The sequence below is a fragment of the Equus caballus genome, chromosome X (assembly GCF_041296265.1).
Source record: "Equus caballus isolate H_3958 breed thoroughbred chromosome X, TB-T2T, whole genome shotgun sequence".
Taxonomy (NCBI): domain Eukaryota; kingdom Metazoa; phylum Chordata; class Mammalia; order Perissodactyla; family Equidae; genus Equus; species Equus caballus.
In genome coordinates, this window is record NC_091715.1 from 11,411,500 (window position 1) to 11,433,568 (window position 22,069).

Here is a 22,069-nt window from a genome sequence, read left to right on the forward strand (position 1 = left end):
AAGTATCTTCCAAGCCAATAAAGCTTAAACATCTCAAACATCACATTAAAATTCCCACACTGGCCTGTAGAACCACCTGATTTCACTTTACTCCCCAAAAATCAAGCTTTTCAAAAGGGCATATAAAGTTGAAAAATCTCCTATCACCAGGAGTGAGCAAAGAGGCCTTGGGTGGGGAGGAAAGTGAGCAGAAATCAATTTTACTTGCTTCGGCCTCACAATGGATTTTGCAAAGTAAAGGGTAGAAAATCAATCTTGTCAAATCAGTGAGAATTTATACACTTGAAGGAGTCTAAAGGTCTTGGAAGGTGTATTAGGCACATCATGAAGGATACAGCATGAAGGTTGGACCCTTTTCTGTAGTGAGAGGACCGTGCGAAGGATTTTTGCCATGTTCCTCATCAAGATGAGCCCATGGCAGAAGCCAAACTTCCTCAGTCCCAGCCCAAACACTCTGATGGGTGGGACTGGAGCAAGACACAGAAGTCCTAGGAGTGCCTGCTCTTGACTCACCAGAAGAAGCTTCCAGATTACATTAACAGAAGGCCCCCTTATCCTGTCCCTGATGGTGAGTGCCTCTGGCATTTGGGGGCTTCTGGGCCATCTAATAAGACAGACCTCCTGTGGCTGTAGAGTAAGTCCATGCTTTGGTGAGTAGGGGCTGGCCACTCCCAGTGATATCACCAGGGAATCAGATAGGAAACCAGAGTATGGAATGTCAGCCTTGAGCAGAAGGAAGGCCAGGGGGCTCCTATCCACTTCCGGGCTTTTCCCTTTTGGGTGTGAAGGAGACACCACAGATAAGTGCTGGAGGGAAGTCAGGAGAGGTAAGAGACTAATGTCCTCTGCCTGAGGGGAGTTGGCCAGGGGCAAGGCCAGGAGGCAGACAGGTAGCAATCTTAGCTGCATTTTGTGAGCTTATTACTTGGCTCCCCTTTTGGATTCAATAAACTTTAGTGAAGTCTCCTATAAAACGTCTGCCTAATCGAACCTGTCCTTCCTCGTCTTAGTCCATTCAGGCTGCTATAACAAAAATACTATAGACTGGGTGGCTTAAACAACAAGCATTTCTTTCTCACCATTCTGGGAGCTAGGCAGTCTATGATCAAGGAGCTGGTGGATTCGGAGCCTGGTGGAGACTGGCTTCCTGGTTCATAAATGGCCACCTTCTCACTGTGTCCTCACATGGTGAAAAGGGCAAGAGAGCTCTCTGGGGTTTCTTTTATAAGGGCACTAATCCCATCATGAGGGCTCCACCCTCATAACCTAATCACCTCCCAAGGGCCCCACTTGCTAACACCATCACCTTGGGGATTAGGATTTAAACATATGAATTTGGGGGGGACACAAACATTCAGTTCATAACATACCTAGATTTACAGAAGAGTCACAAAGGCCAGCATAAGAGAGAGTAACACTCCCCCACCTCACCCCCATGGCAGGCATGCCAGTGACCTTGTACTTAGTGAGCAGGTTCAAAGGGAATGGAGTCAAGGCTGAGAAGTCCCACTTATTGGCCCCATCTGGACCTTCATTCATCCATTGCCAAACTTGTTGATCTAGGCTTGATGTGATTAAAGGAACTATGTGGCCCCTGACACAGCTGTATGATCTTGGGGAAGCTACTTGACCTCTCTGTGCCTGTTTCCTTAGCTGTAAAATGAATATAACAACACACCTATATCACAGGATTATTATAAGTATTATACGAGTCGTTTGTGAAATTCTTAGAGCCATGCCTGGCATAGAATAAGCACTATATACATATTTGATTGAATAACAAAAATAATCATTACCATGTTGCTATACATTGGACTTTGTCAATACAAAATTGATGGTTATTAGCCATTTAGCAGATTCTGGGCCCCTGGTATACGAAGCCCTTCTGCCAGTTATTCAAGTAAACACTAATCTAGGTGCTCATTTGAAGCAATTTTGCAAATATAATTAAGGTCCAAAATCAGGAGATTATTCAGGTATGCCTGACCTAATCAGGTGAGCCCTTTAGAAGCAAAGAGTTTCCTCCAGCTGACCACAGCACAGGAACTCAGGGAGATGTACTCCACTTGGCCTGGAAGAAAGCCAGCATCCATGTTGTGAACTTCCTATGGAGGGGGCCACATGGCAAGGAACTGTGGGTGGTCTCTAGATGATGAGAGCAGTCCTCAGCTGACAGCTGGTAGGAAACCAGGAACCTGAGTCCTACAACCCCAAGGAACTGAATTCTGCCAACAACCAGTGATCTTGGAGGAAGACCCCTGAGCCCTGGATGTTGAGAACTATACCTTTGGCCAACACCTTAATTTCAGACCACTGAGACCCTGAGCAGAGAATCTAGTCACGGCAATCCTAGACTTCTGACCTTCAGAAACTACAAAATAATAAACTTGTGTTGCTTTAAGCCACTGAGTTTGTTTTAATTTGTTATGCAGCAATAGAACACTAATACAACAAGAAAGAAAAGAAAAAACATACACAACTAGCACATGAGCAGCCAGGTGATTTTATTCAAAGCCCAGACAGCTTCCCCTCTACCCTGCCACATTACAGATAAAGATTTTGTAACTGACAAAGTCAGTACAAAACGCTCTCAGTTCAGAAAAAAATGTTTTCATTTGCCACACTAGGCTTGGTCCCACGGGAAGGCATTGTTGTGCACTCACTAGCATTGCTGGCAGGGCAAAGCTGACCCACCTGCCCCAAGAGGCAGCAAGTTTAGAGCCTCCCGGGCTGGTTCATCTGGTCGGGGAAAGGGCTGGGTGATGTCCAGCCCAAACCTGGCATAGCCTTCTGATGTCACGCCAATACCTTTGACCTACAGACTCGGCTCCACCTCCACTTCTCACACACACAGGGGAAACTGGGCAGGGGGTTTTAGGACCCAGAGCTCTAGGATTTATTGATGGAAACAGAAGGCAGAGAGTGTCATGGTTAAGAGCTCTGGCTTCTGCCTTAAATTTTGGCTTCACGACCTACTGACTGTGATTTTTGCAAATTCCTCAACCCCTCTGCACCTCCATCTTTAAAATAGGGATAACAAAGTTGTGAAGGTTTGAGGTAAAGCTTATGTATCACTGATGCCTGGGGCCTAGCTGGTAGCAAGCTCTGCAGAATGGGAGCTGTTGTTTAGCTGCTTTTGATGCTGACTTGGTCTTATACTCAAGCCCTAATGCTGTGCCTTCATCATATTATAAATGCTCAAGCCCAAGCCCCAGAAAGACAGCTGAGCACATCTTGGTCCCTTGGTTCTAAGGCCCGACTGTCTGCTTAATGACTCACCAATCCAGCCTGGTACATGGGCATTGTACAATGGACATCTTCTTTCATTGTAACACGAATTGTGCTAGCAATGTGTACCAATTGGTCAGCGTTTCTACTGGATAAAACCAAGGGAATGTAGTAAACTGATAATATGAGACTGGGCTACAATAAATATATGTTAAGTTTATACTCTAAAAACAAAGTAATTACCTTTGTTTTTTTTTTGAGGAAGATCAGCCCTGAGCTAACATCTGCTGCCAATCCTCCTCTTTTTGCTGAGGAAGACTGGCCCTGAGCTAACATCCGGGCCCATCTTCCTCTACTTTATATGTGGGACGCCTGTCACAGCATGGCTTGCCAAAAAGTGCCGTGTCCACACCCAGGATCTGGGCCAGCAAACCCTGGGCCACCAAAGCAGAATGTGCACACTTAACCGCTGTGCCACCAGCCCAGCCCCTTTTTTTTCTTTTAAAGATTTTTCCTTTTTCTCCCAAAGCCTCCCACTACATAGTTGTGTATTTCCAGTTGTGGGTCCTTCCCGCTGTGGCATGTGGGATGCCACCTCAGCCTGGCTTGACAAGCGGTGCCACGACCGTGCCCAGGACTTGAACCGGCGAAACCCTGGGCTGCCAAAGCAGAGCACACAAACTTAACCACTCGGCCATGGGGCCAGTGCCACCATTTTTAAAAGATGGTTTCATGAGGCTAAAGATTTACATCCTTCCTTCATGAAGGTGGGGGGTCTATTAAATGTGACTGAATCATCTTTGAGGATAGAATTTATGAAGTTGTGCCAGATTGTGATGATAAAGTGTTCAAAGGTGTATGACACTTATAAATATAGCCACATCTAGAATCATAAAAATAGGCTTCCTATTTAAATAGAATCTTCTTTCTGAACATTGCTAAGTGAGGTAATTTGAAATTTTCCTAAATTGCAATGAGGGAGGTGGTGGTGGTTTTTTCACATTTAAGGAGATGACCATCTATTATATGGATTTGCAAATTGGTTAATTGTCTGGAAGATTTAAGAAGAAAAATGCTGTTCCAGCAATTCTGTACAGTCCGGGTTAAGCTCAGAGGATTTGGCCAAGGGAAGATTAACATAAGCAAGAGTCTGTCCAATACATTTAATGTGAGAAATCAGGCTATTTTTTAAACTAGCGTTTTCAAGAAGAAAACCATAACAAAATGCCTACAGCTCCTTACTCCTTAGCAAATAATTCTTCTAACTAGAGTGTAAGATTCAGAGAGTTCACTGTCTTTGCCCATCTCCTTCACTGTGGCCACCCTGGTGCCTAGGATAGTGCCGGGCACAGACAGAGGCACTCACTATATTTTTCCTGAATAAATGAATTAATGAAATTAAGTGAATTAGCAAGTAGCAGAACGCTGGTGTTCGTTTTCTGTCTAAATTCCGAGCAGTTACAAATGTAAACATGACCAGAACAAGACGGGGAAAAAAAGGACCAGGGAGGTGAAGTACTGTAAACTCACATTTGAATGTTTGGGCAAACTGGAAGAGGAAAAGAAAACCCAGTGTCCATGCAATTTGTCACTACAAAGTTTTCATTCCTGAATGGAAATTTCCAGAGTCTATGTTGTACACCATCTTACAATGGGTCACTTATGAGGAGCAAGCCTTTTGTTTAAATGACTATGTGGCAGCAGCGCCATCTGCTGGGTAACTAGTTGGGCATTTTAGAAAAATATTCTAGATTATTTTTCATATAGCAAATTGAATTTTGAATCACAGAAAATTATATCAAAAATGTCATTAGAGATCATCTAGGCCATATGTCATCTTATAGGTAAGAATTTGCCTTAAGGAGGTACAATATTTTCTTTCTTTCTATTGATGCCACGGAGCCCCAAATTCATCTCTCAGAAGACTGAAACTACAGCCATCATTACTAAATTCTATCACAGGTCTCACGTAAATTAGAAACTGAAAGGCAGTTACAGTCCACTCATCGAGCTTCTGAAGAGTACTGTCCAGTAGAAATTTCTGCAATGATGGAGCAATAGAACTTTCTGCAATGATCTATATCTGTGCTGTCCCATACAGTAGCCACTAGCCATGTGTGGTTATAAACACCTGAAATGTGGCTAATGACACTGAGGAACTAGATTTTTAATTTTACCTAATTTTAATTAATTTACATTTTTTAAATAGCCACATACGGCTGGTATAGGGTTTCTCAACCTCAGCACTATTTCCATTTTGGGCTGGCTAATTCTTTGCTGTGGGGGCTCTCCTGTGCATTGTAGCACGTTTAGCAACAGCCCTGGCCTCCACCCAATAGATGCCAGTAGCACCCCACCACCAGTTGTAACAACCAAAAACATCTCCAGACATTGACAGATGTCCCCTAGGAGGCAAAATCGCCCCTGGGTGAGAACTACTGGACTAGTAGCCACTGTATTGGACAGCATGGTTCTAGAATATGCCTAATACATATATGAAATTTTGATTGAGAAAAAGAACTGACCCCTATACTTTACTAGGGCAGTAGTGGTTTTGTCACAAGAACAGGGAAGGTTTAAAAAAAAAGTCAGACGTAGACAGAGAAACGTCTTCTCTATCTTCCTTCCTATGTAAAGGAGATGGAGCCTGGATAGTTATACCGGGAAATTGTACCTCACTCGGAAGTCCCCAGGTTAGCATAAGAAAACCTATACTCCAATCTGGCTTCCCCGTCCTCGCTGTGGCTAAGTGGACAAATTGACCTCCCTGGTCTTATATCTCACCTGGAGAAGGGGAGGGACTAGTGCCCACCTGGTAGGGATGCTGAGAGGGCTAAACCAGATGATGCATAAAGTGTTCCTAGCTCAGTGCTCGGCATGTAGTAGATATTCAACACAGTAGTTGTTATGTTAGCCACCCTCTTCCAGGCAGGAGGGAAAAAAGTCTTCATGCCTTCCAACCAATAATGCAAAAGTACCCAGTGTTTTTCCATTGAAAATAAAACCCTAATTGAAAAAACTAGCCAAGCTCTCTCAACCTGACTTGACTTTAAAATTCCAATGGCTGCAACACTCGATGTTTGTTGTTTGTGACTTCATTCCCTTGACACATTTAAATGTGTAGAAGAAACCGTGTCAGCTCCTCGGGGAGGACCAGTCTGGTGATCTTATGATGCTGCTGGATCCCAAAGCACTTCCGAATTCTAAGGCGGCATAACTGCATCAAAGAAGGGGGTCCTGAGGGAAGATCATAAGACAAGCCACACATCGGTTTCGTTGATCTAAGACTACTTTTCCTTTCCTTCTTTTAAAGCATACAAGCTACAACATTGTTATAAGGAAATAATACGGTGCTGTTTAAGACCATTTTCTGTATTTTGTAGGAGGAATTTCTAGGCCCTGTTTTCTCTTTTCTGGTATCTCATCGGAATGAGTTTGTTAGATTTTGATTTAGAACCGACTGAAAAGAAATTCAAACCTTCATCTCACTAATGGAGGTTTAAGGAAGCTAATTTTGGAATGACGAAGCTACACAAAATTCCCAGTAATGAAAATAAAATTCACATTTAACAGCTTTCTTGTCTTTTACCTTTAAAAAAGGTCCTATTTCTAGATGCAAACATTCTTATTTTATAATTTGAGCAATTTCCAAATATTCAAATATAATGAACCATCAGTGAAGCATAAGTGTACGTTACCTTAAGTCATATTTGTTTTTATATTCTGCATTCAGAGCTATCCCAGTGCTTCAACTCATACTGTGAACTAACACAAAGCTTGCCTAGGGAACCAGTGGCTCTCAACCGGGGGTGGGAGGAAGGAATAAGGATGGGTATTTTGCTCCCCAGGGACACCTGGCAATGTCTGGAGACACTTTTGGTGTCCCAACTTGGGGATGGTGTTCCTGGCATCTAGTGGGTAGAGGCCAGGGATGCTACTAAACATCCTACAGTGCACAGCACAGCCCCCAACTGGCCCCAAACATAAACAAACAGTGCTGAGGTCGAGAAACCCTGTTCCAGGGTAAAAGGATGGGAAATGATTTCCCAGCCACCCCCTCCACCTCCTGCACCAAATTGTGATGGGAATTCTCTTTTGGCTATTAAAAACACACAGAAAAGCAAAGCTATATACCCTGAAGAGTCCCATAAAGCAATAGCTCTCAATCCAGGCTACATTTCAGAATCACCTGCCAGAGGAAGCTTTAATCTACATGACGTTGGGCCCCACCCCAGAGATGTGGCTCAGTTACTGTTGCGTGAGGCCTGTCCATCTGGATTTTTTAAAGGCGTGTGCCCCAGGTCATTTTATTGTGCAGCCAGGGTTGAGAATACAACCAAAAGGGTACAGCGGCCTCTAATTTCCTATAGCATCACAAGCTACAGGATAAACTGGGTTACATAGTTCTCAGGGGATGGAGAACAAGAAGTGGAAATAGATACATTGTATAATCATATACAATTTGATTGTATAATCAAAAAGATAAATGCAGCATTTTCAATCACGCCCTCACAATACATTCAGAGGCCCCTGTTGGAATTTAGGGCACCTCCCAGTTTATGTCCAGGGTACATATTAACCAACTGCAAAAAGTACGGTTTTTGCAGTTGTGGGGAACTACAGCTTTTGTGGGGAAACAGAACTTAATCTTATCTCACTAAGGAATGTTGAAGGACATGCCTAATCATATGTGCTACTGTCAGGGACAACTGGAGGAGGAACTGATAGAGAATTATGAAGAGCAGGACGTCAGAGCAAGCCTGATAGAGAATGAGGAAAAGCAGGGCATCAGAGTAAGCTCAGCGTAACTACTGATGCAAACTGAATCTCTGCTGTTTACCACGAGGAGACTGATGCATGGCAACAGTAGCCTCAATTCCATGTAAACAGAGCTGAAAACCCACTGCAGCTTTGCGGCCACTTGCTGGCACCTGTAAGTATTCATGGAGGTTGCTTTACTCAATAATAAAATCAGCTAATTCTATATTTATGAATTGGTATATTGCTTTGGGTCTTGATTTCCCTTTTTTCCCCAGTAACACTCATGATGCTTTAAGGCCAAAGCACATTCAGGGGTGGCTCCTGTCGTGCTGGGCTGAGAGAGAGTCATTTTTAGTTTTCATTGTGTGCCATGAGTAAACACTGCTTTTGATGCTTTTCAAAGGACATGAGGTGTAATATTCTTGAACTCCTTTCTGGGGACACCCAGAGACAGAAATTGCTGTGGTAAATCTGCAGGTCTGGCTTTCTGTGCTTGCCTGGCCCCATTTCCCATGGGCTTCCAGCCTGCTGACAGGCGACTTCACCAGAACCCCGAAAATGACTCAGAGAGACAAAAGAAGCCATGATTCTCTCCGATGGTAAATGACATTTTATAAACCAGTGGGATCATTGGCCACACTGTCACTAAAAAGCGGATTAAAGGAATTAAAGGCAACGTAAGGGTCTAGGAACGGCTTTGGGAAATAAAGTGGAAGGGAAGAGTCAGTGGAGGCGATCTGAAAATCCAATGAGATTATTTGATGGGGTGGGGAAATATTATATATATGTGTATATATACACATATATATATGTATGTGTCTGTGTGAGTGTGTGTCTATATATATGACTTTATGACTAAAAGGGGCCCTGAGGCAGTTTTGCCTTTGTGGATTTCTTTCTCAATAAAAGAAACATGATATTTTACAACTGTGTTAATGTAAAGATAAACATAATCCAGGTTGAGTTTTATTCATTTTTTCGCTCTGATTTTAAAAGAAATTAAAACATGTCTGTGGGCCCCTAAAAACATTGCGTGCCCCAAGCATTGTGCTGTCTGTGCCTGCTGGAGAAATCAGCTTTGTATATATAGTAGAATTTTTTTAAAACAAGAAATCATCAAAACGCAGGTAGAGTTGCCTGATGACTATCCCCCTGCTTTACATAAAGGGGTTTCTATTGGACTGTTCCTTGTGCCTGGGGTGGGTCTTCTCCAGCCGGGCTGGCATGACTCCAGGAGTACAGGCCTTGTTTGGAGGCCCCAAGGTGGGGCTTTGGCCACGAGCACCCTGGGGCAGTGGGGGCAGGAAAAAAGAATTCTGTGGCTACTTTACCATCCTGCCCAGAGCCAGCCCTAATTCTCAGCATGTGGGGAGAAAATAACCAGGTTACACGACATCAGAATCCTTCTGGTAGGGGAGCCTGCTTCAAAGTCCCACAACTCCTAAAACTGAACACAGTCCACACACTGACAAAAAAAAAAAAAATTGGGTCCTGAGCTGGTTGCTCTCTACCTCTCAGGGCAATTAAGAATGCAATCTGAGGGGTCTCTGCTCCCCACCCCAGCCCAACCATGACCTCACAGCCCAGGGAAGTGCCCCTACCACCTTGCACACTGCTCAACCACAGCGCTTGGTCATTTGGGTCAGGAGTGTCAGTTCTTATTTATGGAGGAATGTGGACTTAGTGTTGGTCAACTTATAATAGTAAATGTCTTCAGATTGCTGTGATTCATTAAAGTAATATCCTACCTATACGCTTAATTAGTTGTACCTTTACCCCCAGAAACCAAATGCCCCTTAGTTCGGCCCATCTGTAGTGCAGGAAGACATCCTGGGACATTGGACAATCCCAAAGAGCCTTCTGCTGTATCATTCTAAAGCATGTTTTAGATAACTTTAACATTAAAATTTTAAAACAATATCTTAACTCTTTGAAAACTGGCCTACCCCCTTTTATGAACATTAGATCATCCAAAACAGCCTGTCTCCAACATGCCAATCAGCAGGATGGTTATTTACTACATAACCAGTACTGTACCTTGTGGAATACTAAATCATCTCAACTCCCCACATTTAGTGATGGCAGAGAATGATCTTTTTTATAGGATCAGAAGTCAGAATTTGGTAAGTACCTGCCTCCTACTAGAGCCCGCTGGAGTCTCTATGGATTAGGGCTTAGGTTCGGGCAAGGGAGAAGCACCTTCTCTCTGCAAGAAGAGCTGGGTCAGAGGGCTCTCTGGAGGCACCAGCTCTAAAGGACGTTTGCCCTCGGCATTCCTGGCCTGGGTGTCTGCTCCATAGTCCATGAGCAGGCGGGCCAGCTCCCCATTGGACGCCCTGGCCACTGTGTGAAGAGGGGAGTCCAGACCTCGGCCTTGGTTCACACTTGCTCCTAAAGAGTCATGAGAAACAAACAGAGAGTCAGTCAAAGAGCAAAGTCCAAGCAGCCCCCTTCTCGAAGCACTGCACCTCAAAATTCCCTAAGAAAAGGGAATCTACAGTGCGCACAGCAATTCTCCTGAGAAAACAGATGACTGGATTCCACTTAAAAATATGGGGCAAATGTCATTTGACAATGCGACTGAATGTACAACATGAGCTATACAGCATATGAGGTTTAAAACCTCACCCTTGAGCACTATACCTAGGTGTGATACATACAAGAAAAATCCTGGTGATGTGAAAGCTGCATATTCATTATTAATGGAGCCCAAATATCAGCCAGTATAGACAGGAAGTGAGGCTAGACAGTGGAATCCCATCTACAGCAAGCAGCTACATTCATACACGGAGCAACTGCCATGGAGTTTAAAACCTGGGACTTGGGACTCTGTGATTTGGACTGTGAAGAGCAAGCAACTTGTGAGGGCATCTCTTAGATTGGGGTGGCTAATCCCAAGATCAAAGGGAAGATGGTGAGGCCCTCCTCTTCAGGAGTAAGGTGGATTTCTACACCACCCCCACCCAATTCCATCCCTATACTCTCAACAAATCCCCACCGCAGCCTGGATGCTGGCTCCCACTGTGACATGTGGGGATGTGTGGCTTTGCCTGAGCTGCTGTCCCTCTAGAAAAATGGGAATCTATGTCCACTCAACAAGTGCTAATTGAACTGTTCTTATATTGTTCTTGGCTTTGTGAGGGATGCCAAACCTGGGCCTCTTCTGACTAGGGGCTTAACATCTACCTAGGGTGATAGAAGAGAAAGAGAAAGAAAGAGAAAGAGAAAGAATACAAATCTCCTAATTCATGGCAATGACTACCAAATGAGTAGAAGGCAATAAGAACTAGAAGAACATTCGGGGGAGGGAAAGATGACTGGATTTTTAAAGAATAAACAGGACTCTAATTAAAGAGGTGATGAAATGGTGTTCCAAGTGTTGAATAAGGGACTGGACACAGCAAGGAGGTGAAAAAGAATGAGGCTACATAGGCCTTTTCAAAGAAACTCTAATATTTACAATGGGCTAAAATTGGGCAAGTTGAATTTCCAAATCAAAGAGAACTGGTAAAGAGGGCCCCAAATAGGAAGACTCAGTCCTAACCCAGCAACTTTGGGAGTTATTCAGAGCCTAATAATATGATTGGCCAGAGGAAGGGTGGGAGAGGAAAGGGAGGAAAAAGTAATAATCGTTGAGGACCACCCTGGGAGGAGATATTACCATCATCATCATCATTATCCTCATTACAAGCAAGATAGCTAAAGTTCAAACAGTTTAAAATAACTCCCCATGGGAACACGGTCAGTATGAACCCTGATCTTGTCTGACTCCAATGCCCACATTCTTTCCTCTGCTACAATAGAAAGAGTTTTAAAATATATTTAATTTATTTTTCATTTTGCTTTTTGTTTTACCTGACTCCAGAAGCTTCTTGGCACAGGCTATCTGCTGGTTTTCACAAGCCAAATATAGTGGAGTGCCCAGGTGGCTGATGTTATGGTCAATGTCGCCCCCATGAGCTGCGAGGGACTCGATGCACTCCACATGGCCTGCAGCCCGAAACGGAAGAACATGGTTACAGCATAGGTTCCCTTAGCTAGTGAAACAACACCTTCTCCATTTTTTGTGTGTCTAAATTTGCCAGAAACTTATCCAGGAGACCAAAAGCTATTTCCTTTACTTAGAATAGGGGATGATTTTAAACACTGCTATCAGTTAAGGGGTTGACCATAAGATGTGATCCGCAGCTCTGGATGGAACTCTACTTGAGTTTACCAGGCACAGTAAGCAACCAGCAACCAACTACCCTTTTCAATCATTTGTGACTTTGTAATCAGTCTGAGCACAGAAATTGAAGTGAGTTGGGGAGAGGTAAGGAGGAACAGGGACTGAAGGTGGATATGAAGAAGAAAGGGCACAGTGTGGGCCATGGGACAGAGAAGAAACTTACAACCTCACCAAGGGCAGGCCCTGGGAAAAACAGGCCACAGTAGGCACAGGCAAGGCTTAGAAGGAGCTACCAAATCCAACATGAGCAGGGTGCAGTCTGGCAAACCAGGTTCAGTGAAAGCTGAATCACTCTTCTTTGTCTAGAATGCCATAATTTAAATGCTGCTTCTTTGTGTTTCTCTTGTTATAACATTTTGGCTCTATGTCTCCAGTGAATGTGGCAAGTTAGCATGTCTCTTAATCAATAAATGCCAATGCTTTGGGAGATAATTATAATATGGGTTGATCCAGTGAAATCAGGCTGCTGTAAGGATCATGGGAAACCGTTTTGTGAAAGCCACTGGGAAACTGAAAGCCCTCTAGCAAGGTATGGTCATGATGATGATGATGAAGAAGAAGAAGAACATTGGAGAAAAGCAAAACTCGCAATTTTATTTCTTGTCTCAGGGTTAAGAATATCGGGAAAACTGTGGCTTTATAAAAAGAATTACCCTAAAGGAGTTCTGCGGATCTAACATACAGCATGGTAACTACAGTTAACAATACTGTTTTGCATACTTGAAATTTGCTAAAAGAGGAGATCTTAAGTGCTCTCATCACAAAAATAAAGGGTAACCATGTGGGGTGATGAATGTTAATCATTTCACAATGTATACGTATATCAAATCATCACATTGTACACCTTAAATATATACAATTTCATTTGTTAACTACACTTCAATAAAGCTGGAGAGGAAAAAAGAATTACTCCAAACTCTATATAACATCTTGTATTTCCAAAAATTGAAAGTTTGTTTTACTTAGCAAACTTAGGTGACCCCAAGACAATATTCTTTAAGGTCCTAAAATAGAAGAATATAATTTGCTTTATGAAATAACTTGATTTCTATGGGGGTCTTGGGTTCAACAATATATTCCACAAACATTGATGGATAGTCTACTATACGCCAGGCCCTGTTCCAGAAATACAGCAGTGAACAACATTCCAAATGCCATAAAACGGTAGTTCTCAAACTTATTGTGCATCAGAATCACCTGGAAGGCTTCTTCAACAAGCTACAGATTGCTGGGCCCCACCTCCAGAGTTGCTGATTCAATGAGTCTGGAGTGGGGCCTAAGAATCTGCATTTGCATGCCAGCTCATGCTGATGTTTCTGGTTCCAGGACCCCACATTGAGAACTACTGCTCTAAAACATACTCCTTCCTTCTTTCTTTCAACAGTAAGATGTCCCTTGAAGGAGTGGGTAGAAAGCTTAAATTCTCAACAGATTTACCTCTCTTAGCAGCTTCGTGGATGGGGGATGCCAGATCACTCGCAGGGCGGGGGCTGGCTCCATGCTGCAGAAGCAAATTCACACAGTCCTGGCTGCCGCTAACACAAGCATTAAACAAGGGAGTGTGCCAGTCTGTGGTGACTCCGTTTACCTGCAAAGAAAAGCTCCACGATGAAGGCAGGCAGTGGTGTCCTGGGTTCAACTCTAGACTTCACCACTTTCAAGCTGCTATTTAACTTCTCTGAGCCTTAAATTCCACAGTTTTAAAATGGGGACCAAAAAAATCAAAATCTACCAGGTTGTGAAAACCTAAACGAGGCATCGGATGTAAGGCACCAAGAATGTTGCTCAATATTCTATCTCCTCCACGCTCCCCCCAGGAACATAGACTTTGAAACTAGTCAGGATAATTTCAATAGCTTACAAACTAATCTCCTTATTTTCAACATTTTATCCATGACCCATCTCACACCAATCCAGTTTCCCCACAGCAGCCAGAGTAACCTTCTAAGATTGTTAACATATCATTTCTTAAAATTTGAAAACATGGCTTTCATACAAATATAAAGTGAACACATGCCAAAGATTTTATTCAACTCATTCATTAGTGGGGGAACCAGTAAGATGGTAAGGCTGGCTCAAAGTAGAATTTATAGAGTCAGTCAGTGGAATGCTGGAATAAATTTGCTAATAGATACAAAATTGGTTAATGTCCTATAGGGCCATGAAACTATCACCTTTGGGGCTATCTTTTCTAACGTTGGAAATCAGCCCGAAACTTACAAGTTAACATCTAACTTCACAGTGTTTGGACTATAATAGAATGGTAAAGAGCAAAGACAAATGCAGATGCATTTTTCTATATCGTTAAGTAATTCTTTGGTGAACTTGCTAAACAATGATATTGTGAAGACAATGAAGTCATTCTCACACTCTATTTCCAAGCAAGGCCAGGACTAGTGAGGCACAAAAGATGCCCAGTGTGCAAACTTTAAGGAGACACTTACTCCCAGGGTCACACAAGTGCTGCATGAGCCTGAGGTGCCTCTTTTGCCTCTCCTTAGTCCTGCCTCTGTTCCCAAGTTTTGAGTAAGTTTTCTTAACCAAAATATAAACCTGATGATGCGCTAACCTATGGCTGTCTACTGCTCTCAGGATGAAGCCCATTTTCTTGGCATGGACAACAAGGTTGTTTGTGTTCTGACCCCTCTCACCCACTCTACTCTCCTGCCACAAGGAATGATTTGAACTCACGAAAGTGTACTCACTTTTACTTCCAGGTCTTTGCATTTGCTGTTCCCAGTGGGTGTGAAGCCCATCATTTTCCCAACCCACCATTCAGCTGATGAACTCCAACAGATCCTGTAGGTTTCAGCTTAGACACCTTTCCTGTGGGAAGCCTCTTTTGACTTCCTCTCCCCTCATCAGAAATAAATGGCTTAGAAGCAGTTCTGTGTGCTCCCAACAACCCCTTACTACTAATACTTATTATGTTGTTTGCAAAAGTGGACACAGATTCTCTGCACAATATGCGTATCCCTTTGTAATATGGCTTTGTAACTTCTCTCATCACAAGATGGAGACTATTTTTCTAGTCCTTGAATCTGGGCTTGCTCATGCGACCTGCTTTGGCCAATGGGACAGTAGCAAATATGATGCAAGCAGAGAGCTTGACCTCTTTTGCTGCTCTTGGAATCCCTGCTACCATGTGAATAAGTCTAGGCAACCTGATAAAGGACGAGAGACCACATAGAGACTTTCCGTCTCCCAAGACCTCCCAGCCATCCCAGCCAAGGTCATCGTGAACCACCTGCCCCAGCCGACCTATCAGCTAACCTCAAATGCATAAGTAAGTCCAGCTGTGGTCAGCTGAACCAGGCCAGATCAGAAGAGCTGTCCAACCAACTCAAGGAATTGTGAGATAAACAAACAGCTATTGTTTTAAGTTGTTAAGTTGAGGTGATTCGTTACACAGCAAAAACTAATGGATAAAAACAGTGTATTGTAATTGCCTGCTGTGGCTAAGATGCTATGCATTCAACAAACCTATTTCCTCTCTCTTGGGCACAGAGTCATACTACATTTCCCAGTCTCCCTAGCAATTAGATGTGGCCTGAGTTCTGGCCAATGGGATGTGGGAAAAAATGATATATGTCACTACGAGGACTAGGACTGGTCCTTAAAAGTCTTCTATGCACAATCTTCCACATCTTTTCCCCAACCAACCACCTGGAATGGAGGTGACCCCTGGAGCACACATGGGCCACTTGTGGAAGATGGCGGAGTAACAGAATGGAAGGAGCTTGTGTTCTTGAATCACTTTTGGAAAAGAGCCACCCAACCAGGAACACCAACACTGGAGTTCTAGTTGAGCAAGAAATAAACTTTCATCATATCAGGCTACTGAGATTCCAGGGTTTATCGACTGAAGAAGCTAGTGTTACGTTCACTAATGCCCCTCTCTGGTTGTCCCCTCATTTAGTTTAAATGTTCCTAAATGTATTTATCCAGAGTGAGGCATAGAATAAATGCTCAGTCAATACTGGTTGAGAGAATATGAGAAACTCAGATATAATTTTCTGACCAGATTTTCCCATAACTTTTGAGCATGAGGGGACTTAGTTAATGGAAGGCTTACTGCTCCCTACTTTCAAATTCAATGACTTTGTGTGTCTTCCTTCTTCCTCTAGGATCTCATTATGCCATCCTGAGTCTCATTCTCCAAGTAATAATCATATACCTTATCTCTCTCAATCTTCGCAATACCACAATAAGCTATACAACTTTTTTATTTTCCCCCCTTTTTTAGATATAGACTCTAAAGCTCAGAGGCTAAGTAACTTGTCCAAGTTTCCAATGTTAGTAAATGGTAAACATGGTCTGGGACCATTATTCCAGCCTTATGGAGCCAAATGTTATGTGTTTTCTATACTATTTCACTACCTTCCAGCCATAAGAATGAAGGCTTAAATCTAACAGCTATTTATTAGTAGTGGCTGTTAAATAAAATGATATAGACTTGAACCATTACTTTCTGGCTAAAAATTCATTATTTCATCTATTGCTAAAGTAAATAAGCTTGATAGACATAATACTTTCGAAAAACACCTCTCTTCATATTTCAAATAAGGTTAATCAAAAATACTGGAAATTATTCAAAAGAGATAGAAATAGTCATTTTTTCATTCATGGTTTCTAAGCTGTTATTTGAGCTGCACTTACCTCAGCTCCATGCTTTAATAAAATGTTTGCACAAGAGAGATGACCTCCGAGACAGGCTTCATGGAGTGGGGACACTTGATCTACCGTGATGAGGTTCACAGGCCACCCCTGGAGGAGGGGAAATGGGCAAAGAGTGAAAATCAACAGTTTTGTAGGATTAGTTTTCAGTCACAAATCCAGTACTGTGACAATTCTTTTAAAAGTTAACCTGGGGGCCGGCCCCGTGGCATAGTGGTTAAATTTGGTGTGCTCCGCTTTGGCAGCCAGGGTTCACTGGTTCGGATCCCAGGTATGTACCTACACAACTCATCAGCCATGCTGTGGCAGCAACCCACATATAAAATAGAGGAAGACTGGCATGGATGTTAGCTCAGGAACAATCTTCCTCAAGCGAAAAAAGAGGACGATTGGCAACAGATGTTAGCTCAGGGCTAACCTTCCTCAACAACAACATCAAAAAACTTAACCTGGCTCAAAATGTGACAGTACACTAAGGTGTTGACAATGATGTAAGAAAACAAAAATAAGGAACTTTCATACTGCTGGTGGGAATGTAACATGAAACAACCATTCAGGAATACAGTTTGTCAGTATCTATTAGAGCTGATGATATACACACCTACAAGCCAGCAATTTGACTCTTAGGTATATACACTCAAGACTGACTTTCATCTTGCTCTCAATCTCTTGTCCTCTCACTTGCTGGCTTACTTGTTCTGACAAGGTCCATGATAAGGAACTGAGGGCAGTCTACCAGTCCTAGCTAGTCTAGCCGACAGCTAGCCAGGAACTTAGGCCCTCAGTCCAACAACCCAGGAGGAACTGAATCTTGCCAACAGCAATGTGAGTTTGGACTCAGGTCAACCCTTAGCCAAGTCTTAAAATGCCTGCAGCTCCAGCCCACACCTTGATTGCAGATTCATAAGAGTCTCTGATCCAGTTAAATTGTGTCTAAATTCTTGACCCACAGACACTGTGAGCCAACACATATTTGTTACATTAAGCTGCTAAGTTTGGGGATAATTTGTTACACAGCAAGAGATGATTAATATGGGGCCAAAGCATTAGGGGATCCTCCACAAAGAGGCAGAAAGTCCCAAGGCAGAGGGGCAATTACATTCTCATTCTAGGTGTTCTAGGTCTAAAGAGCAAAAAAGCATCTGAAAGGCCTTGGGGTTTATCAACCTCTGGGAAAATGTGCTCTCCAGGAGATGGATCATGAGCCCAAGCCGAGCAGAACATCAAAAGAACTCCAGGAGACGCTCCACAGACACTGACCCCCTGATCCACATTATTCCTAACAGGGGAAACTGGGTGCAATAAAAGTTCTTTTTGTTGGGGCACGTCAATTAAAAGCATGGTTAGTTTAATTAATGACTAGGTAATATATTGTACCTTTTCTTCTCAGAATAGGTAAAATTTGCCTAAAATCATTCTAATAAATTGCCTCAGTCACCATCATTCCTAATACACATCCTTCTACTTTTGTGGGCATTCACAAGTCAGCCTCTAATCATCCTGTCCTCTTGGCTTTTACCCTCTGATTGGTAAGCTCACACATTTTGAGATATTCAGTCATTCTGGGCATGCACCTCAGTCTACAGGATCTCAAATCCAGAGCCTTGGGAGGGGCGCTGGGAAGGGGTTCTGGGAGACTCGAAATAACCTGATTGTAAATGAGAAATTCCAATATCATTTACAGTATTTTTCCATCTCAGCTGTGCTGTTCACAGGGAGGGAAGGGACCGTATCCTCCCTTCCTTCATAAGCTCAAATCCCATCTGTACCCAATGAATGCTCAATAAATGCTTACTGACCCCTGACTTCAGAAGAATTTGAGTTATTGCATTTATACAAGCTTATACCTTCACAAGTACTGCCCATGAACTTTACAGTGTGGCACCTGCTATTTATTTTACTATTGTCATTATTATTTTACTGGAGGCATCCCCTCAAAGATTTGTTCTCAAACCCTTCTTTTCCCTCTCAACGCTCTATATTTATCCAATCTCTCCCACTCACACTGCTAGAATACACAAGAATTCACAGCAAAATGTTAACTGCACTTTTCTTTGTGCGACAGATCATGAGGTAAAAGAAGACTGTCCTTTAAAGGAATTATTTACTAGGTATTCTGTTATTATAAATGTACTCCTCAAGCAACGACTGCCATTTCTAAACCATCGTTTAGGTGTTTACACATAAATCCAGGTAAGTGAAGATGCACAAAAGAAATTATTCACAACACAAAAAGTTTTCACGACGCATTACATAATCACATTACAAAGAAACTCCTTTAAATTCAGATTCCCTTTGCAAACTTAGGACTGTATTTTCAATTCATCATCGAGCCACAGTTCTACTTTAAATGAACTGTGGTGATTTGTCTGAATTATTTGTCTAAATTACATACTATTGTAAGGTAATTTTCAACCCATTACTTCACAGAGGATCCAGTCTACAGTGGGTTCTCAGTAAAAAAAAAAAATTGGACTGAATGGTTTATCCTTAATTTTTCTATTATCAATTGTTCCCTAATCTCAAGCTACAGTCAGAAGCTTTTTTTGGTGGGTTCTTGGAGCTGCGCAATATCAGGGCACTCGTGGGTGACAGAGCGCTCAATACCTGACAACTTTCTGTCCCAGCCCAAAATCAAATGCCCACCCAGGCTATACCAACTGAGTACAAGAAGGTTAGGCTTTTTCCTTTGTCCTGTCCACAGTTACCACTTCCTTATCTACACTCAGCAGAAAGGAAGACCATGAACGCCCATCTCACATTCATCACAACACATCATTCCCTTCTTACTTTACCAAGGAGATCAAAGCCATTTGATGTGAGCTTCCTACATTCCTTCTCCCCACTCCTAAAATCTCTCTGCATTTCTCCAGTCTTCTTTTCTTCCACTGCTCCTTTCTTTGAGGAAGAAATATATGAGCTCAGCCCAACAGCCCATGGCCTCACCATGTCCCTCTGCTACCCCCATGACTTTCCTTCATCCGGGTTTTCACATGCGACCCCTAGCCGTCCCTCTACAGGTACACTTTCCTTTTCCTTTCAAAGTCTTTCCATCCCTCAATCCTGACCCTCTGCCAAGCTACCATCCAATGCCCTCTTCCCTTCACTGCTGCCCCCCTTTTTTGCAAAAATAGTTGATCCCCATTGTCTCTACTTTTACCCCTTCTTTCCTCTTCCACCAACACAATCCTGCTGAAACTGCTTTTAAAGACCACCAGGGACTTCCTCCTTATCGAATCTAATATACATTGCTCTGTCCTCCACCTCCTTCCACTTCTGAATTTGCTACATATTCATCCTGACCTCATGAAACCTCACCTCTGGCTTCTCAAACAGAGCTCTACTTGGAATTATCTCCTACCTCTGATTGACTTTTGTTTGTCTCTTTCACAGACTCTGTCCTTTTCCTCCTTACATCTCCCAATGCAGGCATTTCCTCAAGCATTTGCCCTCAAATCCTTTTCTTTTCTCTCAATCCTCTCTACATACTGTGTGTGTGTGTGTGTGTGTGTGTGTGTGTGTGTGTGTGTTTGAAGTTACTTTCAAATCTAAAGCTCCACCCCTGGTACATGTTTCTAATTCCCTGCTAAAACAGAACCACCTAGAGACCAGCTAACAACATAAATTCAGCCTCTGCCAACCAAACTCTCCCTGAAAAGAGCTCCCTGTCTTGCCAGCCCTAATTCTCTGAATGGCACCACTATCTTGTTTCCTACCTAGGACTGAGACCTCAGAGAGAGGTTAGTAGAGTGATTCCCAAGTTCAAATGCTGGCACCATCACTTAACAAGCAGTGTGACCTTGGGCCAGTGATTTATCTCCCTAAGCCTCAGTTTCCTCATCTGTAAAATGGGGACAATTGTACCTACCCTACAAGGCTGTCATGAGGACTGAAAACTGATGTATGCAAAATGCTTAGCCCTCAGTAACTTCTAGGCAGTTATTATCTGAGATTTCTTCCTAGTCTTTATCACTCAGCCTTCAATTAGCTGTCACATCCTAAAAAGCTGAAGTTTCAGAATGCCAAGATCTTTCCTAGTTTCAGCCCTGATAGTGACTTAGCTCTTTAAGGACTGCAGGGGACAGGATAAGGAGTTTTACTCAAGGAGCTGAAAAGAGTCCTCACCACTTGCATGCAGTGAGACCTTATTGGGAAGGTTCTCAGGCTTGGCTGTGCACTGGAATCACCTGGGGAGTTAAAAAAAAAGTTCTGATACCCAGGCTGCATCCCACAGCAATTACAACACAATCAAAAGTGGTTCAGTTCAGGCATCAGTATTTTCAAGAACCCCCCCGACCCCAGCCAAAGGGGATGCTAATGTACAGTCTAGATTGAGAGCCACTAAATCAAGGTCACACTATGGTCAAGTGGTACCTTAATTGCTTTATGCTGACCTAACAAACTGCTATTGTTTTTTTTAAATAAATTATTATTGAACTGCAACAGATATAAGGAAAAGTTCATAAATTCTAAGTGTAAACCTCAGTGAATTATGACAAAAAAAATACATCTGTTACCACTATATAGGTCAAGAAAAAAAAATTGCCAGAAGCTCGCATATGTCCTACCCAAATTACTACCCACCTCTCATCCACAAAGGCATCCCCGATACTGACTTCTAACACCATAGATTAGTTTTCCCTGGTTTGAACATTATATTAATTGAACTATGAAGTTTGTATTTTGTGTGTGTGCTTGGCTACTTTCATTCAACATTATGTTTTTCAGACTCATTCATTCATCCATTTTCATTGCTGCATAGAGTTCCATTGAGTAATATATCAAAATATATCTATCCATCTTACTTTTGATGGACATTTACATTGCTTTCAAGGGTTTGGGGTTTTTTTGCTGTTATGAATAAGGCTGCTATGAATATACCTGTATGTGTCTTTTGACAAACACATGTATACCTATCTATTGCATATAAACATAGAAATGGAATTGCTGGGTTGTAGGGTAGGGATATTTTTAGCTTTAGTAGATATTCCTTAACAATTTCCTAAAGTGGGTTGTAGAAATTTGTACTCCCACTAACAATGTATGAGAGTTCCATTTGCTCTGCATTTTTGCCAACACTTGATATTATCTATCTTTTCAAATTTAACCCTTCTCGTGGGAGGAACTGGTGACATAATCTCTTATTTGTAATTTGAATTACCTCAATTACTAATA

General features: G+C 42.5%; 1 protein-coding gene across 6 annotated transcripts in view; it reads right to left on the reverse strand.

Annotated features, from left to right (window-relative positions):
• Positions 1–2,487: 2,487 nt before the first annotated feature.
• The window catches only part of ASB9 (ankyrin repeat and SOCS box containing 9), a 34,326-nt gene continuing 14,744 nt past the window's right edge, over positions 2,488–22,069 (reverse strand). For 3 of the 6 annotated variants that reach the window (XM_001489813.5, XM_014728764.3, XM_070256950.1), the window contains 5 exons: positions 16,877–16,984; positions 13,655–13,805; positions 11,845–11,979; positions 10,189–10,380; positions 2,488–6,465 (listed from right to left, as the gene is read on the reverse strand). In XM_001489813.5, coding sequence (XP_001489863.1) covers positions 6,341–6,465; positions 10,189–10,380; positions 11,845–11,979; positions 13,655–13,805; positions 16,877–16,984 — 711 coding nt within the window. In that variant the 3' untranslated portion in view covers positions 2,488–6,340. Of the gene's footprint in view, positions 6,466–10,120; positions 10,381–11,844; positions 11,980–13,654; positions 13,806–16,876; positions 16,985–22,069 lie in introns of all 6 variants that reach the window. The other 3 variants (XM_070256951.1, XM_005614003.3, XM_070256952.1) reach the window with 1 other exon arrangement.